Here is a 19,303-nt window from a genome sequence, read left to right on the forward strand (position 1 = left end):
CCACTCTAGAATCGGGTTGAATCGGATGGGAACCGGCGGTTTCACTCTAGAACCGAGCGGTTCAGACACACATGGTGCACGTGGGAGTGTGCGTGGGGCAAGCTCGCACGTGCGCTCGGACACACGTGTGCGTGTGTGAGTGTGCGAGGGGGCACGCTCGCACGTGTGTGTCATGTGTTACGTGTGTGAGCACGTGCGTGTCATGTGTTACGTGTGTGAACCGGGTTGAACCGGATGGGAACCGGCGGTTCCACTACAGAACCGAGCTGAACCGGATGGGAACCAGCGGTTCCACTCTAGAACCGGGCTGAACAGGATGGGAACCGGCGGTTCTACTCTAGAACCGATGGTTCCACTCTAGAACCGGGCTGAACCGGATGGGAACCTGACGGTTTCACTCTAGAACCAGGTTGAATCGGATGGGAACCGGCGGTTTCACTCTAGAACCGGGCGGTTCAGACACACATGGTGCACGTGGGAGTGTGCGTGAGGCAGGCTCGCACGTGCGTTTGGACACACGTGTGCGGTTTAGACACACATGGTGCACGTGGGAGTGTGCGTGAGGCAGGCTCGCACGTGCGCTCGGACACACGTGTGCGTGTGTGAGTGTGCGAGGGGGCACGCTCGCACATGCGTGTCATGTGTTACGTGTGCGAGTGTACGTGGGGCACGCTCGCACGTGCGCTCGGACACACGTGTGAGCATGTGAGTGTATGTGGGGCACGCTCGTACGTGTGCTCGGACACCACTTGTGCGCGTGTGAGTGTGCGTGGGGCACGCTTGCACGTGCGTGCCATGTGTTACGTGTGTGAACCAGGCTGAACCGGATGGGAACCAGCTGTTCCACTACAGAACCGAGCTGAACCGGATGGGAACCGGCGGTTCCACTCTAGAACCGGGCTGAACCGGATAGGAACCGGCGGTTCTACTTTAGAACCGAGCTGAACCGGATGGGAACCGACGGTTCCACTCCAGAACCGGGCTGAACCGGCGGTTCCACTCTAGAACCGGGCTGAACCGGATGGGAACCGATGGTTCCACTTTTGAACCGGGCTGAACTGGATGGGAACCGACGGTTCCACTCTAGAACCGGGTTGAATCGGATGGGAACCGGCGGTTCCACTCTAGAACCGGGCGGTTCGGACACACGTGGTGCGTGTGGGAGTGTGCGTGGGGCAGGCTCGCACATGCTCTCAGACGCACGTGTGCGTGTGTGAGTGTACGAGGGGGCACGCTCGCACGTGCGTGTCATGTGTTACGTGTTTGAGTGTGCATGGGGCACGCTCGCACTTGCGCTCGGACACACGTGTGCGCATGTGAGTGTGTGGGGGGCACGCTCGTACGTGCGCTCAGACATACTTGTGCGCGTGTGAGTGTGCGTGGGGCACGCTCGCACTTGCGTGCCATGTGTTACGTGTGTGAATCGGGCTGAACCGGATGGGAACCGGCGGTTCCACTACAGAACCGAGCTGAACCGGATGGGAACCGGCGGTTCTACTCTAGAACCGGGCTGAACCAGATGGGAACCGGCTGTTCTACTCTAGAATCGGGCTGAACCGGATGGGAACCGATGGTTCCACTCTAGAACCGAGCTGAACTGGATGGGAACCGACTGTTCCACTCTAGAATTGGGCTGAACTGGATGGGAACCGACGGTTCCACTCTAGAACCGGGTTGAACCGAATGGGAACCGGCGGTTGGAACTAGCACGAGCACGGGCGATTCCCGGTTTTCGGTTGGAATCGGCACGGGCACTCGTGTTTCCGAGTCGAACCAGGCGAGTCCGGTTTGACTAGCCGTTTTTTAAAACACTGGTTTTAAGTATCGTATTTCATTTTCTTGAAAGACGTGGGATTTTACTTCAAAGGATTATGTTTCAAAATCTGTGAAATTTATATCTTTGAATTACGTTTGGAAAGATGTGAAAGTGTGAAAACTAATGAGGCATATGTCATATTTTACCAATAAAATGTTCATTTTCTCTCATTTTATTGCTTTCTTCCCTATCACTTTTAGTGGCAGATACTGTATACGAGCTGTATAGTGCGTACGATCGTGCCATCGTATTTCTTTCTTTTTTATTGTTATTATTATTATTGTTATGGCCTTTAACCTTGATAGAAATTGAACCTATGATATAGCATTGCAAATCGTGAAGCACAAACTAAAGGTTACAAACACCCCAAGTTGTTATTTGTAAAATTGGATACCTGAGTGTTTCATTACTCTGTGCACAGTCATAACAAGTTGTTATCAATATTGTCGGATTCGCTTCAGAGTCTTATTTGGTTTAGTGAGAAAAATGAAGCAATTCGGTACTTTGGCCGATTCGAGGGAAGACTTCAGACAGTTTTTAAAGAAACGTTTATATAAATAAATTAAATATTATATAATAATGAAAAAAAATAAAAATTAATCTTTTTTTAAAAAAATATTTTTATATAGGCATTTCTTTTTTGACCGAAAAAGCCTGAAGCGGTCCGAATCTGACTAAAACGACAACACTACACTTCTCCTCACTTTGGTTTATGTTTAAATTCTGAAGGCTTTGGCCCCTTCGGCCGAAGCGAACCGAATTTGATAACATTGGCTGTTATCATAAATTGGATGGTTGGGCGTGTAATTACTTTGTACAGGGTCTAAGAAAATTGTTTTTATACTACATTTGCTACAATGAATACATCCCCTAGCCATAGTCCGATTTTTCATTTGAAAGTTATGGGTGATTGTACATCTTTGTACGGATAATTTGTTTTGTAATATACTCTTTTTAAAAAACCAATTGAGTCGACTACGTAATATATTTTTTCAAAAAATCGATTAACTCCACTACATAAATACGTATAAGATTTATAAAAGTACAACATAAAATTTATACAAAGATGCACATACACACACTCACATACACACATACACACTTGGTCACTCGCATGCACAACAAATGCCCACTCGCATATGCAACAATTATAAAAAAACAAAGATTTTCTTGATAAATGTCAGAAAGCCCAAACTTCAAAATCTATAAAGCTCGTAAAAAATACAATCTAGCTTGTATCCTATAATTATAGGAAAACTCACAAGTAATTGCAAACTTTTGCGACAAAATTGTGTGTTAAGTTTTTTTAATATTATGATATATTTAATGCTATCAATTTCACATATGATACCAAAGATAAAATAGTTTATAGTGTATGATCCTCGAATGAAATATTTTATGTAAATTCACATGTCTGTGTACTTTATAAGTATTATTATTTTTATTTTATAGGTGATAAGATAAGAAAAAATATATTTAAATAGACTGGTCATGTGCAGCATAGGCCTAATACATTATTAATTAGAAAATGGGATTTGGTTCAAATGGAAATCTCTAAAAGAACAAAGAAAATGCCCAAAAAATAATAGATAGAAGTAGCGAAAAAATATATAGAACCTTATAATCTTACTAAAGTTATGACCCTTGATAGAGTAAAATAGCGCAATAAAATTTATTTAACCAATACCAAATAGTTAGAATTGAGCTCAAATGATAATGATGATGATTATCATTTTTTATTTTATTTTATTTCTTTTTATTTTTTACAATTTTCTCACATGTTCTCTTCCAAAATCCTAACTTAAAAGAAAGGGAGAGACACTTATTTGTGAAAGGGAGAGCGACACTTTTGTCTGTTGGTTCTATTTTTCTCTCAGTAAATTTTGAGGGACAAGGCCCTACAAAGTGAGGTACCTAGTGGTGTTCTGTAAATATACCTTTATTCGATCAAAAACATTTTCGAACCTTGTAAAAAATAAATTAAAAAATAGAATTTCCAAATTTTAAAAATAGAAGTTCTTAGTTTGTTTTTTTCGTAATACAATTTCCAAACTTAGAGAGAGAGAGAGAAAGAGAGAGAGGATGCTTGGTTACGTTTATTTCGATCTTAAAGATTTTAAAAAATAATCAGAAAGAGGTTATGTCAGATATTTTGTACTATGTTGAGGGTATTTTCAAGCCCTGATCTCCATAGTCGGCTAAACCAAGAGCCGTGTCGAAGACCAACTCCAACTCACCATGCCATCTTCTGCCACGTATACCTGGACCACCACGGCAAATTATGATTCTGCCACGTGAGAATCTCATCTATTTTTTATGTAACGCGTGGCAACAATCCAGACCATCATGCTCATGAAACCTCCCTATATATACTGCGGCCTCAAGCCATTTGCGTTTCGCATTAGTCAGGGAATTTCCCATTCCAATAAAATTGCTTTTTATAAACTGAGTTTTAGCCCAATTTTTTTTTCCAATTTTCTCAATAAAAAAATTAAATTTGACCCAATTTTTTTTTCCAATTTTCCCAAAAACAATTACCCATTTATTATTTATATGAACAATGCCCTTTTTTTCTAATAAACAAAAAAAGAAAATTACCTGTGGGAATATTGACAGGAAATTAGAGGAAAATGAGTGAGAAATTAATAAAGCAGTCATCCCTCGAGACGGAGCCTCGTACCCTTTGCATTGAACAAATCCAAAGTGCAAGGGTAAGTTTGATATTTACTCATTTAATTTCTTCCATTTAATTTTTAGTTATTTCCTTATGAAATTGATTTTTGACTTTTATTTTATGAATTTTGATGAAATTTAAATTCAGGAAGCGGCTTCGTATGTGATGAACAACACAAGCAGGGAAGAAGCATTGAGTATTTTCACTGAGGTTGGTATTCATCAAACTCGCTCTTTGTTTTTTGTTCTTTTCCCAGGAAATTTTTTTTTGGGATTTACTTTTATTTCAATTCAGTTTTGAATATTCGATCTCAAAGTTTCTACATCAAGCATATTTCGACTTCTTTTTTACGGTTTGTTAATTCTATCTGAAAATCATGGTATTTTTTCTTTTGGAGAAAGTTTATATGGAGCCGAGGCTTTAAACAATCAAGTTAGAGCCCACCTCCAAAGAGGCTGTTTCCATGCCCAAATATCTTCGAATTGATAATCTCGACATCAATATATGTGGACAGGAGAAAAAAAAACGGATTTCAAGTTTTGAAAATAGTTCATTTTGTAACGTAATTTTTGGAACATCAAATTTTAAAGATTTTCAAGTTTTATAGTTTTCAATATAAAAACCACATCAAATATCCTCAAATTGATAATCTCGACATCAATATATATAGACAGGGAAAAAAAAAGCGGATTTCAAGGTTTGAAAAATAGTTCATTTTGTAACGCAATTTTTGGAACATCAAGTGTTAAGAGTTTCTAAGTTTTCATAGTTTTCAATATTGAAAGCACATTTGTTGACAAAGGTGCGCTCTACTTTGATTGTTTAGAGCATCGGCTCTATACAAACCACACTTTTTTTTTTCTTTGATTGATGTTTTTTATTTTCCTTGCAGTCTTTGATCAAATTCACGTTTTCTCAATAGTATCCCTAGTTTGTAAAGTAAAACTCGGTTGCCTCAGTGTTCTTCTTCCTCTTTTTTTTTTTTTTTTTTTTTTTTTTTTTTTTTTTTTTTTTTTTTTTTTTTTGATATTTAATATCTCAACTCTCCAATATGACTAAAAAAAGATATGTAGAATTTTAGGTTTTATTAAGGGATTATGTACCATGACACTATATACCCTTGGGACAGGAAAGTGACGATTACTTATAACCATCTAATGTGAAATCTGATGGTGAGGTGTGCTACGAAGTTCAGAAAAAAAAAAAAAAAAGAGAAAAAAAGAGCTTTTGAGTATGGTCAATTAAATAAATGCGGCCACCCAATTTTCACAAGGGTGTAGATTAATTGTGACCATCTTCCAATAAAGGTATACCATCTATTTATATAATTTAAATGATCTATTTATATAATTTTTTTTATTAATTGCGTTTTTTTTGAAAAATATATTATCAAATATTGGTGTTTTTATTTATTTATTTAAGGGTTGGAATTATATTTGTAAATTATGTTATGCATATGTTTCATTGACAAAGTTTAAATATGTCTTGTTTTTTTGGGGTAGAGATTTGAAATTCATATTAATTACTTAGATTTCTTATTTTTGGGAGTTTGATTTTTATTTTAGGGCCTTCAGCCTCTGAAGAAGACGAGGGGCGTAGAAATCAGCGATGATTTGGAGTTCTCCTCGGCGAGTTCGGGTGTTCTCCTTCCATGCCCTTTCCGCGACGTATTGACTGCACCGTTCTAGAGGATTCTATAAATCGTCTTCACAAAACCTTAGTGTTATAGGTGTATTCATGTGTAATTATATTTTTGCTTTTTTCAAGTGAGGTTTTAAATTTTTTATTCTTTTTTTTGGGTGGCTAAAATTTTGTATTATTGAAGAAAGGAAATGAAATAATGTTTATAAATGTGGAAAGTGCTTTTAAATGAAGACCGGTGGAGAAGGGAATGAGAGGTGTGCTTGCAATTGATTATGAGAAGCAATTGAACCTCCACAAGGGGAAAATTACATCCCTTAACACAAAAAAAAAAGGATAAGAAATTATGGAAAGGTCTAAATTTTTGCTAATTATTTGTTTGGATTTTGTATCTTAAATTTTTTATTATTTTAGTATAGTTTTATATAGACTGTGTACTTATTTATATTATATTGTGTTTAAAATTTTTGAAGTCTTCCTCAGGTTGCATCAGTGTACTCTAAAATCTTCTCTAACCACCTTAAAGCTTCAGTTATTTTTACTTCAAACAATGCCCCCATATAATTATGTTTTCGGATTAGTGCATGTAACCATTATTCAGCATTTCTCTACAAAAGCTTCTCAGCCGTTTCTACTTTGTCGGTTTACGTAAAAATTTTAAAAAAAATTAATGTGAGGTACAAATTTAAAAATTTAAAAATGTAGGATGAAGGTGCACCTTAAAAATTCGAGGAAAATTTAGTTTTGATATTAGAAAAATCTCTAATTGATTATTTAGACGTTTAAGAGGTGTGAATAGGAAGACACAATATTTTTTAGAGTCTTTGAAATAGTGAAAGCATTATCTGGACTATTTATTTTATTTTCAAGGTTAATTCATATATTTATAGATTTACTTGTTTATAGATCTTTTTGATGAAACATGTTTGGAGTTTAAAATTTTATAATTAGAAATGAAAATGGATTTTTAGGCTATCTTAAGAAATTTTGACACCATGATAAAATTTGGAGGGGCATATTTTGATTGTTTAAAGAAGCAATTTTATATAAACCACACCCATATAATTATCGATCCATTTCATGTTCCATTTTTCAGCCATTAAATTCCTTGGTTGCAAAACCTCTTTGGTTCTGTGAACCTTTCGATCAAACTCTTATAGAAGAAGAGAAATTGACAGTACATTTACGTGGAGGTTGCGGAAGTTCACGTCTTTTGCAGCCCCCATCAATCCAGAGAGAGGCTAATATGGTTGATCTCTTGGCTAAAGAGGCAGTTTTTAAATATGAAGTAATGGTTTCGCCTGCTCGCCCTTTAGATTTTTTAACAACTTTTCTTTTTTCTGTTGTTGTCAATTATCTATCTGAGTGCTGTAAAAAGATGTTCTCACTCCATCTTTTGCTGCTACACTAAGTGACAAATTTTTATTCAATGTTGCAATAGCTTCATCAAAACTTCATCGAGCCTCAGAATACGACCAGAAGAGCCTCAAACAAAAAGGTTAAAGCCAGAAGATTTCTACTTCCATAGGTAAAACCCTACGGTGAATTATTTTTAGGACCCTAAATTTTGGGGTTGTAACCTCTTTTAAACTATAGATTAATCTCAATTAAGAAAAAAATCCTAACTGTACCCTCCATGCAATGAAAAAATAATGTCTCCAGAGACCATTCTAAAGTTCAAATGGTGAGATCCAACTGTTTAAAAAGTCAATTTTCAAATTTTTTAATTCAAATGGTGAGATCCACTGTTAAAAAAAGTCGATTTTCAAATATATTTTTTTTAAAGAATAATCATCTGGTAATTCTTAAAAGTAATTCAAATCCTCCCAAAGTCTTCTAATTGAGGGAGTAGAAGTGGATTATGCTCTTAAGAGACCATAATATATGTGATCAAGGTTAAAGCTGCAGTATCTGGATAAAGCCAGAATTATCTCTGTGTGAAATTGCATCATCAATTTTCAAGTTCTACATCTAGGGTCCTTAAGAACCTCTTGCTTGTAGGACTGAGAATTTTAAATAGCAGGATCCCACTAAAGATCGATAAGATGCCATATAAGTAAATACAACAAATAAAGAAGGCCAAGAAAATTTACATTACATCAAAATTATCCCATGATAAAATTTGAAGGTGCACCGTACTTCTATAGCTACGATGCATCCGTATGTCAATTGCACCCCTTATAAATGGTAAAAACCCATTAAGGACATGAAATAAGGCGTAGATTTTTGGGGTGCTAGACCTTGGGTGGTAGGGCAAGACCAATCCACACAGGCCCTTTGAGAGATTTTTTTGTTCACAAGGCAAATCAAGATTGATTAATAAATTTATTGTGAAAAAGCATTTCGTATGGGTTGAGATGGCCGAGTTGGTCTAAGGCGCCAGATTAAGGTTCTGGTCCGAAAGGGCGTGGGTTCAAATCCCACTCTCAACAAACACTTTTTCAACCTAAAATATATTCCAACGTTTACTTAAAATATATTCTACCTCTTACCCAATAATATTCAATAATACCAAATATATTCAACTCAACAAATACTTTTACACCTAAAATATATTTCAACGTTTTACCTACAATATATTCCATCTCTTACCCAATAATATTCAATAATACCTAATATCTCAACAAATACTTTTTTTACCTAAAATATATTCCAACGTTTTACCTAAAATATATTCTATCTCTTACCCAATAATATTCAATAATACCAAATATATTCTACTCAACAAATACTTTTTTACCTAAAATATATTTCAACGTTTTACCTAAAATATATTCCATCTCTTACCCAATAATATTCAATAATACCTAATATATTCAATAATAGGAATGATCAGTTCTCAACAAATACTTTTCTTACCTAAAATATATTCCAACGTTTTACCTAAAATATATTCTATCTCTTACCCAATAATATTCAATAATACCAAATATATTCAACTCAACAAATACTTTTTTACCTAAAATATATTTCAACGTTTTATCTAAAATATATTCCATCTCTTACTCAATAATATTCAATAATCCCTAATATATTCAATAATAGGAATAATCAGTATATATGATACAAACTAATATATTCAATTATTCAATAATAGGAATAAGAGGATAATACTATAATATATTCAATAGGGCGTGGGTTCAAATCCCACAAGTACTTTTTACCTAATATATTCAATAAACCTAATATATTCAATAATAGGAATAGTCAGTGTATATGATACAAAATAATATATTCAATTATTCAATAATAGGAATAAGAGGATAATACTATCACAATAGGAAATAGGGGGGCCTTTTTCTTTTCTTTTTTTTTCTTTTTTTTTTTTCTTTTTTTTTTTTTTTTGAGGTTCACATAATTTTCATAAAAGGACCTAAAGAAATTAGAAAATAAAATTGAAAGTGGTCTTTCAAGGAGAGGGAAAAGGCATAGAATACGCACATTGTGTTTGAGTGAGCTTTTGGATGAAGAAATTTACCAGAAAAAAGGAAAAATAGCTTGTATAAGTTTGCGCTGACCCAAATCTCACATTTGAAAATTTATTTTGTTAATGTTAATTTGGGATTATGTAGGAATATAACCTAAGATGTCACATTTGTCCCACCCCACCACCTTGGTCAAGCTAGAGCAGGTACTACAGCAGTTTGCCTTTAGGTTATTTTGATTATAATAATAATAATGTGTTGGCTAAAAAAATGAGACTTTGGATTCCTTGGTTATTTCAAAAGATGCAATTTTGTCGTTGTAATTCTTTGTACTCTCTCCTTTTTTAGCAATAAAATATCGAATAATGTCAATAATAATAATAATAATAATACATAAACGACAACAATAATAATATTTAAAACTAACATTTCAAGCTGTTCCAAGTCTAAGTATCCAATTTGGATAGCATGTAACTTTCAATCCCTGACAATTTGTAACTTCCTATCGTTGTAGCCGGTCATCGCTCATGGTCGTCGCCGGTCATCGCTCACTCATCATGTATCATATTGTATCCCTCTTTAAGATATTCAATAAGACTGCTTATCTTTGATACAAGATGGTCACAATTCTTTAATTTGTAGATGTGAAAACTTGCGGTTGAGAGTATGTCATATGTCATTGACCGTACTCAAAATCAAAGAGAAAACAAATTTGATCTTTTTATACTAAAGATAAATAATCATGTAATGAATGTTCAGTATCTGAAAATATTTTCAGAGATTTTAAGACATGATATAAAAATAGGGTCAAGGTTGGGGTTCTTGAGCCAAACTTCAAGAGAATAACCCAACTCATGTTACCCCTATATTTGGATATTGTCTATGCAGAAATCATTTCTCTTTTGTACATAAAAGTGACAATCATTCTTACTCGTTAGAGGTCAAATTGGATAGCTTGGGTGAGTCAGAAGTCCGAGAATTTTATTTTGGGGAACTTTGTGTCCATTCAATGACACTCTGACAACCACCCATTTTGAAAGTTACAAGAATAATTGTGAACTTCATGTACAAAAGATAAATGACATTTTTGTTGACAATCCCTCTATATTGTTCCAATGATTATTCCAAAATCTTACAAAACTGGACATCTTTAGAGCACACTATTCAAATAGTTAGATGTTAATAAAACTGCGGACATGAACATGCATGTTCATAAATGTTTTGCTTGTGTTGGCACCAATGGTTTAAAAAACGGATCGGTGACCCGAATCGGGCTTCCAAAAAATCGATCCGGATCGACAAATCGGCGATCCGGATAGGGAATTGGGTGAATCGGTCATAATAAAGCTTAAAAAAAATCCGAAAAAATTATTAAAATTCATTATAAATATTGTTTTTTAGGAATTCAATAAGAAATGAGGGTACACCATTAAGAATTTTCATGTTTTTGAATGAATATGCGAATATTGATATGTTCTTTCCCTGCATGAACCGCCATTCAGCATTTAATTTACATCACACAAAAGGATAAACATATAATTATCATGGAATAAGTATATCAACATACATGGACTACAATAAAGCATAAAATTAGTAACATATGATCTAAAAATAAAATGATAGACGACGTTATTGTTCTTTTTGGTCACGCTGGTGCCATTGATTGAATTCGTTTAACAATTCATTGATTCGATCTAAAAACAAATCATCGATATTAGCAGGCGTCTGACTATTCCCAAATCCCTGAGTGTTAGTGTTTTGTTGTGTTCCCAATCTAAAATCCCCGAAGATTGTCCATCCTTCATGCGCACCTGCACTGTCGTGCTCATCCCTACACTGTTGCTTTTGGGACTCGATATGTGAATAATATGGCTGGGATAGGGTGGCCTCAGAATCACCATCTCTCTCATTTTCTCTTTGAATAATATGAATTAAAAAAAAAATAACAAATTTTCAAAAAAATCGATCATGGATTAAAAAAAAAAATCACAAATTTTCAAAAAATTCTATCATGGATTACAAAAAAAAATTCGATCATGGATTAAAAAAAAAAAATCACAAATTTTCAAAAAATTCTATCATGGATTACAAAAAAAAATTCGATCATAGATTACAAAAAAAAACAAACAAAAAATTCAATCGTGGATTACAAAAAAAGAAAAAAACAATTCGATCATGGGTTACAAAAAATTCAATCATGGATTACAAAAAACTCTATCATGGGTTACAAAAAAAGCAAAAAACAAAAAATTCGATCATGGATTACAAAAAAAAAAACAAACATTTTGATCATGGATTACAAAAAAAAAACCAACATTTCGATCATGTATTACAAAACATTCGATCATGGATTACAAAAATTCTATCATGGGTTACAAAAAAAAAAAAAAAAAACAAAAAATTCGATCATGGATTACAAGAAAAAAAACAAAACAAAAAATTCGATCATGGATTACAAGAAAAAAAAAAAAACTTTTCAATCATGGATTACAAAAAATTCGATCATGGATTACGAAAAATTCTATCATGGGTTACAAAAAAAAAAAAACAAAAAATTCGATCATGGATTACAAAAAAAAAAAAACAATTCGATCATGGATTACAAAAAAATCGATCAAGTATTACAAAAAAATCTATCATGGATTACAAAAAAAAAAATTCCGTACGGGACTCGCCGATTCACTGTTCGGACTCGCCGATTCCGTACAGCGAATCGGCGAGTCACTGTACAGAAACGTCCGGATCTCTCTAAAACCGGACGATTCTTGTTTTTTTTGCCGATTCAATCTGTCCATGGCGATTCTCGAGTCGCTCGGCGTTTTTTTAAACACTGGTTGGCACATTAAAGATATAACACCCATGTCTGTCGTATGCTTTTTAACCATTCTTCTTGAAATCTCCCTATATAAATACTTTATGTACCCAAAAACATCCTCCCACTTTGTTTCTAGTTAGAATATGGATTTGTCCTATCTAAAAGACTAATTTTCAAGATAGTAATTCTAATACTTATGTGTCAAATACTTGCGCATTTATTTGTGTTCAACACTAGTAGAGAAGAATATAGATTTGATATATTTAAAAGGCTAATTTTCAAGTTAGAATATTGGACACTCATGCAGTCATGCATGTGTTAAATAAACACCGGCACATATGTCCTTGTTTGTAACACATCTAAATATATTGTAGGAAAGGGGTTGGGTTGTGGCGGAAGCACCTCCGTACCTAGTTACCACGTTAACACCTTCAAAAAAGAAAAAAAAAAAAAGGCTAATTTCTTAATCTATATAAAAAAAAGGTAAGGTTTATTTTTCTCACTAAATTACCTCTCTCCTCCCCCCCTAAAAAAAAATAAAAAAAGAAAAAAAAATAAAAAGAGGGTATTGTGCATTTTATTGTGTATTTCATGTGATGCGCAAAAGAGAAAACTAGAATCTACAAAACTCTGCAATCCACTACAAGGATGGAGGAGGAGATCAACCATCAATATCATAAAACAAGACACAAAAAGAGGAGGGAGGAAGGCTAAGCAAAGGTATCAAAGAGTCAATAGGTTTGTGTGTATCCTCCCATGCCATGAGGTGGTCGAGGTCCATGAGGAACATAGGAGGACCCAGGCAATGGCTGAGCCATTGCATAACCTCCCACCCCTGTTTGCTGCTGTAGCTGAGCCATGCCAAGCTGCCCTTGCATCCCATCCATTGCATAATGTTGCCATAGCTGCTGCTCTTGCACTAATAATGCCTGCCTCTTCCCCATATCCCACATCTGTACATATGCCGGTGGTGCGACACTGGTGGATGCGGAGAACGGGTCGTTCGTGCTGTATGCAGCCCCTGGGGGTGCAGGCAGCGCAAGCAGTTGTCCTCCTGTAGCACCCGCTCCTGCCATGCTACTTGCACTGCCTGTATAAGCTATAGAGCTCGTTTTTGGTGCTTGATCGTAGAGCCCGTCTAGTAGTAGCATGTCGAACCCTCCGCCGAGGGCTGGCTTTTGGCTTTGTAGCCCTCCAGTTGTCGACTGCACCAAAGCGAGTTCCCAATCGGCTTTGTCTCCCTCGTCGGTGAATGCCTCCCATTTGTCGGTTCCCGATTGCCCGACCTCTGCTTCTCCCCCTAATACTGTGAGTGCAAGTTGGTCTCCCGGATGGGCATTGGCAAAGGCACCATCAGTATCCAGGCTGATGAGGTCCCTGCTCCCCTCTTGGGCTGGTTCGGTTTCAGGTTCTTTCTTTTTGGCCACCTCTGCGGCTTCTCTTCTTATATCCTCCCCTGTTGCCTCCTCTTCGTTAACAGGCGGTGCAGGAAGCGCCTTGATTCCAGTCATGGCATCCTCGCCTTCTGTCTCGGGATCTTGCAGCCTCTTAGACTGCGACACACACTTGTCTCGGATAAAATCCTCCATTAAATCAAGCTTCTTCTGGGTGATCTTGTCGAGATCAGGATACTCCGCAATGCGAAGCATCGCAACCGTCTTGAACCAATTGTAAAACTGCTCGAGCTCGTCTATCTGCTTGCCAGCCCTCCCAAATGCCTCCAAAACCTTTACGCACTCCGGCACTTCCATGTCAGTGAACCGATCGATCATGGCCCCCATCGCCTCAGCCATTTCAGAGTACATCTGGAAGCTCTCCTTCACAATAGGATGCAGAGCCACCACCACGAGGTGGTTTTGCTTGGCAGCCCCAGTAGGCTTGCAAGCCAAGAACCGGTCCAATATCTGGTGCAAGTGCTGCATCCTGGCAAAAAGCCTGTCCGGGCGAAGCTCCCTCACCGGCGTGGCAGCATATGGGGAGTCACCAGAGGACGTCCGACGCCGCCGTTGGTGTTTTGTGCCATGTCTAGAGAATTCTAAGCGCTCATCCAAGTACATAGCGACAGTGCGCACCAGAGCAGAGAAGTCCCAAGAATCAGTAGACCGAGAAGACGCATCACGAAAGTCGGACATGTTCAGGAGACGAGTACCACGTCGGGTGGCGTAGAATAGCTCTTGCTCATAGGCAGGTTCACCCTCCGACATGAGCCTGTGCACGAGCATTAAGACCTTCAGGGCAACAGCCCAGTTACGGGTGCGGTTCAAACGTCTAGCGAGTGTAGCGACGCAGGCAGAAACATGGGCTCGGGAGTACGCCGTGAGGCTAAGGAGCTCGTGGATGTGGCGCTCGTTCGCAGGATGATCATCGTGGCGTGTGGACTTCACCACCGCCACCTCGATGTCCGGTATGTTCCCTCCGCTCATCTTCACCAGGCCGATTGTGGTGCGGTCTTTCACCGCTCCCAACGCCTTCGCAATCTTGCTCGGCGCCATGCCCTGTGGATTTGAAATTTCAGTAAGCTTTCGGGGTGTCTACAAGAAATTTCTTCAAATTTTCTATCTGGCGTTCATTCAAAATTTCACCAATTTTTTTACTGTGACCTTAAAAATGCAAATCATCTTTAATGTCGCATCATACTTTCAGCAAATTTTGGCATTTGAATTCAACATTTCATATAATCTTGACGCAGTTCCAATTTTTCAGCAAATTTGAGTAATTCTCTCTGAACTTTAAAAACATTAAGTGCTGTGTAAATTCAAAAAACATGCATAATCACCACCCTAACTAATGTGTAGAATGGGAATTAAAATCCCAAAGAGAAACATGAATTTATCACCCCGATTTCTATGATAAACAAGAATAAGGAAAAGAAGATTTGAATGTTTACAAAATTGGAAAACCAGAAAGGAATTTGCATAAACGTGTAGATTTAGAAAAATATATCAAGAAAAAAATTTGAATAATTTCCAGAAAATTTTACTGTGGCTCTAAAAATGCAAATCATCTTTAATGTGGCATTTAAATTCAACATTTCACATAATCTTCACACAGCTCCAATTTTCCAGCAAATTTGAGTAATTCTCACCGAAATTTAAAAATATTAAGTGCTGTCTAATTCAAAAAACAAGCATAATCACCACCCTAAATAATGCGCAGAATGAGAAAATCCCAAAACGAAACATGAATTTATCACCCCAATTTCTATGATAAACGAGAATAAGGAGAAGAAGATTTGAATGTTTACAAAATTGGAAAATGAGAAATGAATTTGCATAAATTTGTAGATTTAGAAAAATATATCAAGAAAAAAATTTGATTAATTTCCAAAATAGTAAAAAGTGAAATGGATATTTTAGCTAGAAGTTACTCACTCCAATTCATGATTGAGAAAGAAAATTGTTGGGTCTCTAATATTTAATGTGGTTCTTTTCATTATGCATTGAAATAAAAATTAGAGTTATTTCTTGGCATTGAAATGTTAGATAGACGTACTTTGGGTTTTGAGTGGTGGACCTTCGAATTTTAGTAATGTTTATAGCTTCATGCACTAGAGGGAGAAAATAGAGAGAGGGAGAGGTGGATAAATCTCTCTCCACTCTCTCTCTATCTCTCTCTCCTCTTTCTCTCTCCACTGGTTTTTGTGCTCAGCACAAATGACGCTGCATATGAAATATGGACCACCCATGTGATCCCTTAGAGCATGCCCCTTAGGACAGCTTGTGATCTACTCCTATGTCTCTTTTCCTTATTGAGTTGTGCAGTGCAAAATTGAGTTTTACTTGTTCCAATGTTAAAACGGCTTCACTCAACCTGAAATGATTCATTGTTCTGAGGGATCATGCTATAGATTTGATCCCTCTGTAAAACCTCAGATGAAAATCAACCCAATAAGTTGGGAAAAGGTTTTGACATGCTGAGGCAAAACCTCAATTGAAATTATTTTTTGGAGCCCTAATTTGAGGATGTAATCTTTTAATCTAGCGACTGACCTCAAAAAGAAAAAAAAATATTGACTAAAATTTATTTTTTTAAAAAATAATTATTTAGTGATTCATTAGTGGATCCTGAAATCTTGTATCAAAAGAATCCTATGAAGTAGCTCTTTTGTTTGAGATAGTTATTTTACAATATACTCCCACCGGAGCATGCTATACACTCCTCTATTGAATCTAAACCCTTTTGTTTTTTGGTTTTATCGAAAGTTTCTATAATGCCTAGGCTTCATGAAAACAAAATAATGCCTTACCTCAAATCTTCTTCCGGAAAGCACTTTTGACAACGAAAATATCTATGATGGCTCTAAAATTAAATTCACTACCGATAATGAAATTTGAAACTTAAATTTTTTTTACAGAGCTTGCCAATGTTTGAACACTTATTTTTTTACACTAAATAATGTGTAGAATGAGAATTAAATTTCTAAAGAGAAACATGAATTTATCTCCCCAATTTTTATGATAAACAAGTTTATGCAAATTCATTTCTGGTTTTACAATTTTGTAAACATTCAAATCTTCTTCTAAATTTAAAAACATTAAGTGCTGTCGAAATTCAAAAAACAAGCATAATCACCACCCTAAATAATGGGTAGACTGAGAATTAAAATCCAAAAGAGAAATATGAATTTATTACCCCAATTTCTATTATAAACAAGAATAAGGAGAAGCAGATTTGAATGTTTACAAAATTGAAAAACCAGAAATGAATTTGCATAAACTTGTAGATTTAGAAAAATATATCAAGAAAAAAGTTTGAATAATTTCCAAAATTTTTACTATGGTTTTAAAAATGCAAATCATCTTTAATGTGGCATTACAGTTTCAGCAAAATTTGGCATCTAAATTCAACATTTCACATAATCTTGACATATGTCCAATTTTTCAGCAAATTTGAGTAATTTTCATTGAAATTTAAAAACATTAAGTACGTTCTAAATTCAAAAAACGAGCATAATCACCACCCTAAATAATGCGTAGAATGAGAGTTAAAATTCCAAAAGAGAAACATGAATTTATCACCCCAATTTCTATGATAAACAAGAATAAGGAGAAGAAGATTTGAATGTTTACAAAATTGGAAAACCAAAAATGACTTTGCATAAACTTGTAGATTTAGAAAAATATATCAAGAAAAAAATTTGAATAATTTTGAAAATTGTGAAAAGAGAAATGGATCTTTTAGCTAGAAGTTAGTCACTCCAATTCATGATTGAGAAATAAAATTGTTGGGTCTCTAAAATTGAATGTAGCTCTTTTCATTTAGCATTGAAATAAAAAACGGTACGGTTTGTATAGAGCCTAGGCTCTAAACAATCAAATTAGAGCCTACCTTCGGATAGTGTCGAGACATATGGTTTCAATACTGAAAATATTTTTAAAGCCTTAAAATATATTTTCATCTTTATTTATAAAGTTTAAAGCTTCAAAAATAGTGTAGATCGAGACATCTATGGAAACTTGAAAATATTGAAAATTGATGGTCCAAAAGTACGTTACAAAATATACTATTTCCAGAACTTGAATTCCATTTTTTTCTCATATCCATGCATCTTGATGTCGAGATAATGAATTTGAGGATATTTGGGCATCAAAACAATCTTTTTTAGTAAAATTTTGGAGGTAGGCTCAAATTTGATTGTTTAGAGCCTCGGCTCTATATAAACTTTTCCCAATAAAAAATAGAGTTATTTCTTGGCATTGAAATGTTAGATAAATGTACCTTGGGTTTTGAGTGGTGGAGCTTCAACTTTTAGCAATGTGTATACCTTCCTGCACTAGAGGGAGAAGATAGAGAGAGGGAGAGGTGGACAAATCTCTCTCTCTCCCTTCTCTCTATCTCTCTCTCTCCACTGGTTTTTGTGCTCCAGCACAAATGACGCTGCATATGAAAAATGAAGAAGTGCTGTCTAGATTAAAAAACAAGCATAATCACCACCCTAAATAATGGGTAGAATGAGAATTAAAATCCCAATTTTTATGATAAACAAGAATAAGGAGAAGAAGATTTGAATGTCTACAAAATTGGAAAACCAAAAATGAATTTGCATAAACTTGTAGATTTAGAAAAATATATCAAGAAAAAAATTTTAATAATTTTGAAAATTGTAAAAAGAGAAATGGATCTTTTAGCTAGAAGTTAGTCACTCCAATTCATGATTGAGAAAGAAAAATGTTGGGTCTGTAAAATTGAATGTGGTTCTTTTCACTAAGCATTGAAATAAAAATAGAGTTATTTCTAGGCATTGAAATGTTAGATAAATGTACCTCGGGTTTTGAGTGGTGGACCGTCAACTTTTAGCAATGTGTATAGCTTCATGCACAAGAGGGAGAAGATGGAGAGAGGGAGAGGTGGACAAATCTCTCTCTCTCTCTCTCCCTTCTCTCTATCTCTCTCTCCTCTCTCTCTCTCTCTCTCCACTGGTTTTTGTGCTCCAGCACAAATGACGCTGCATATGAAATGTGGACCACCCCTGTGATCCCTTAGAGCATGCCCCTTAGGACAGCTTGTGATCCGCTCCTATGTCTCTTTTCCTTATTGAGTTTGTGCAATGCAAAATTTGTTTTTCTCTCCACAACGCTCGCTTTTGACTTGTTCAAATGTTAAAACAGCCGCACCCAATGTGAAAAGATTCATTGTTCTGCGGCATCATGCTATATATTTGCTCCCTCATGTAAAACCCCAATCGAAAGTCAACCCAATTAGTTGGGAAATGGTTTCGACGATGATGAGGCAAAACCTCAGTTGAAATTATTTTTAGCCCAAAATTGGGGATGTAATATTTGAATCTAGCGACCAACCTCAAAAAGAAAAATATATATTTTTTCTGAAGTATTGAACGACTAAAAATATATATTTTTTTAAAATGTTCATTTAGTGATTCTTTGGTGGATCCTGAAATCTTGTATCAAAAAAATTCTATGTAGTAGCTCTTT

The 19,303-nt window shown here is 35.9% G+C and overlaps 1 protein-coding gene, 1 long non-coding RNA gene and 1 other non-coding gene across 4 annotated transcripts; 2 read left to right on the plus strand and 1 right to left on the minus strand.

Annotated features, from left to right (window-relative positions):
• Window positions 1-4,223: 4,223 nt before the first annotated feature.
• LOC148779924 (uncharacterized) lies at window positions 4,224-6,341 on the plus strand. The gene is made up of 3 exons (XR_016044868.1): window positions 4,224-4,527; window positions 4,638-4,700; window positions 6,056-6,341. It is a non-coding gene; the product is annotated as an uncharacterized LOC148779924 (long non-coding RNA).
• A 2,141-nt stretch (window positions 6,342-8,482) lies between these two features.
• On the plus strand, window positions 8,483-8,563 carry TRNAL-AAG (transfer RNA leucine (anticodon AAG)). The gene has a single exon. It is a non-coding gene; the product is annotated as a tRNA-Leu (tRNA).
• A 4,376-nt stretch (window positions 8,564-12,939) lies between these two features.
• Window positions 12,940-18,898, minus strand: LOC18448265 (putative clathrin assembly protein At1g03050). 2 transcript variants are annotated; one of them, XM_020676039.2, is made up of 3 exons: window positions 18,635-18,871; window positions 18,090-18,248; window positions 12,940-14,866 (listed from the first exon to the last, which is right to left on the minus strand). In XM_020676039.2, exon 3 carries the CDS (start codon window positions 14,861-14,863, stop codon window positions 13,103-13,105), a length of 1,761 nt encoding a protein of 586 aa, XP_020531698.1. In that variant the 5' UTR covers window positions 14,864-14,866; window positions 18,090-18,248; window positions 18,635-18,871; the 3' UTR covers window positions 12,940-13,102. The 2 variants fall into 2 exon arrangements, with proteins under 2 accessions (XP_020531698.1, XP_006858414.1); XM_006858352.4 differs by lacking the exon at window positions 18,090-18,248 and having other exon boundaries at window positions 18,635-18,898.
• Between the last annotated feature and the right edge of the window lie 405 nt (window positions 18,899-19,303).

The sequence above is a fragment of the Amborella trichopoda genome, chromosome 11 (assembly GCF_054954075.1).
Source record: "Amborella trichopoda isolate Santa Cruz 75 chromosome 11, AtrichopodaSantaCruz75HAP2 v2.0, whole genome shotgun sequence".
Lineage (NCBI taxonomy): Eukaryota > Viridiplantae > Streptophyta > Magnoliopsida > Amborellales > Amborellaceae > Amborella > Amborella trichopoda.

What these genes read in the sequence shown, in the direction of transcription:
- LOC18448265 (XM_006858352.4), bottom strand. Translation starts at nt 14,863, where the DNA reads ATGGCGCCGAGCAAGATTGCGAAGGCGTTGGGAGCGGTGAAAGACCGC.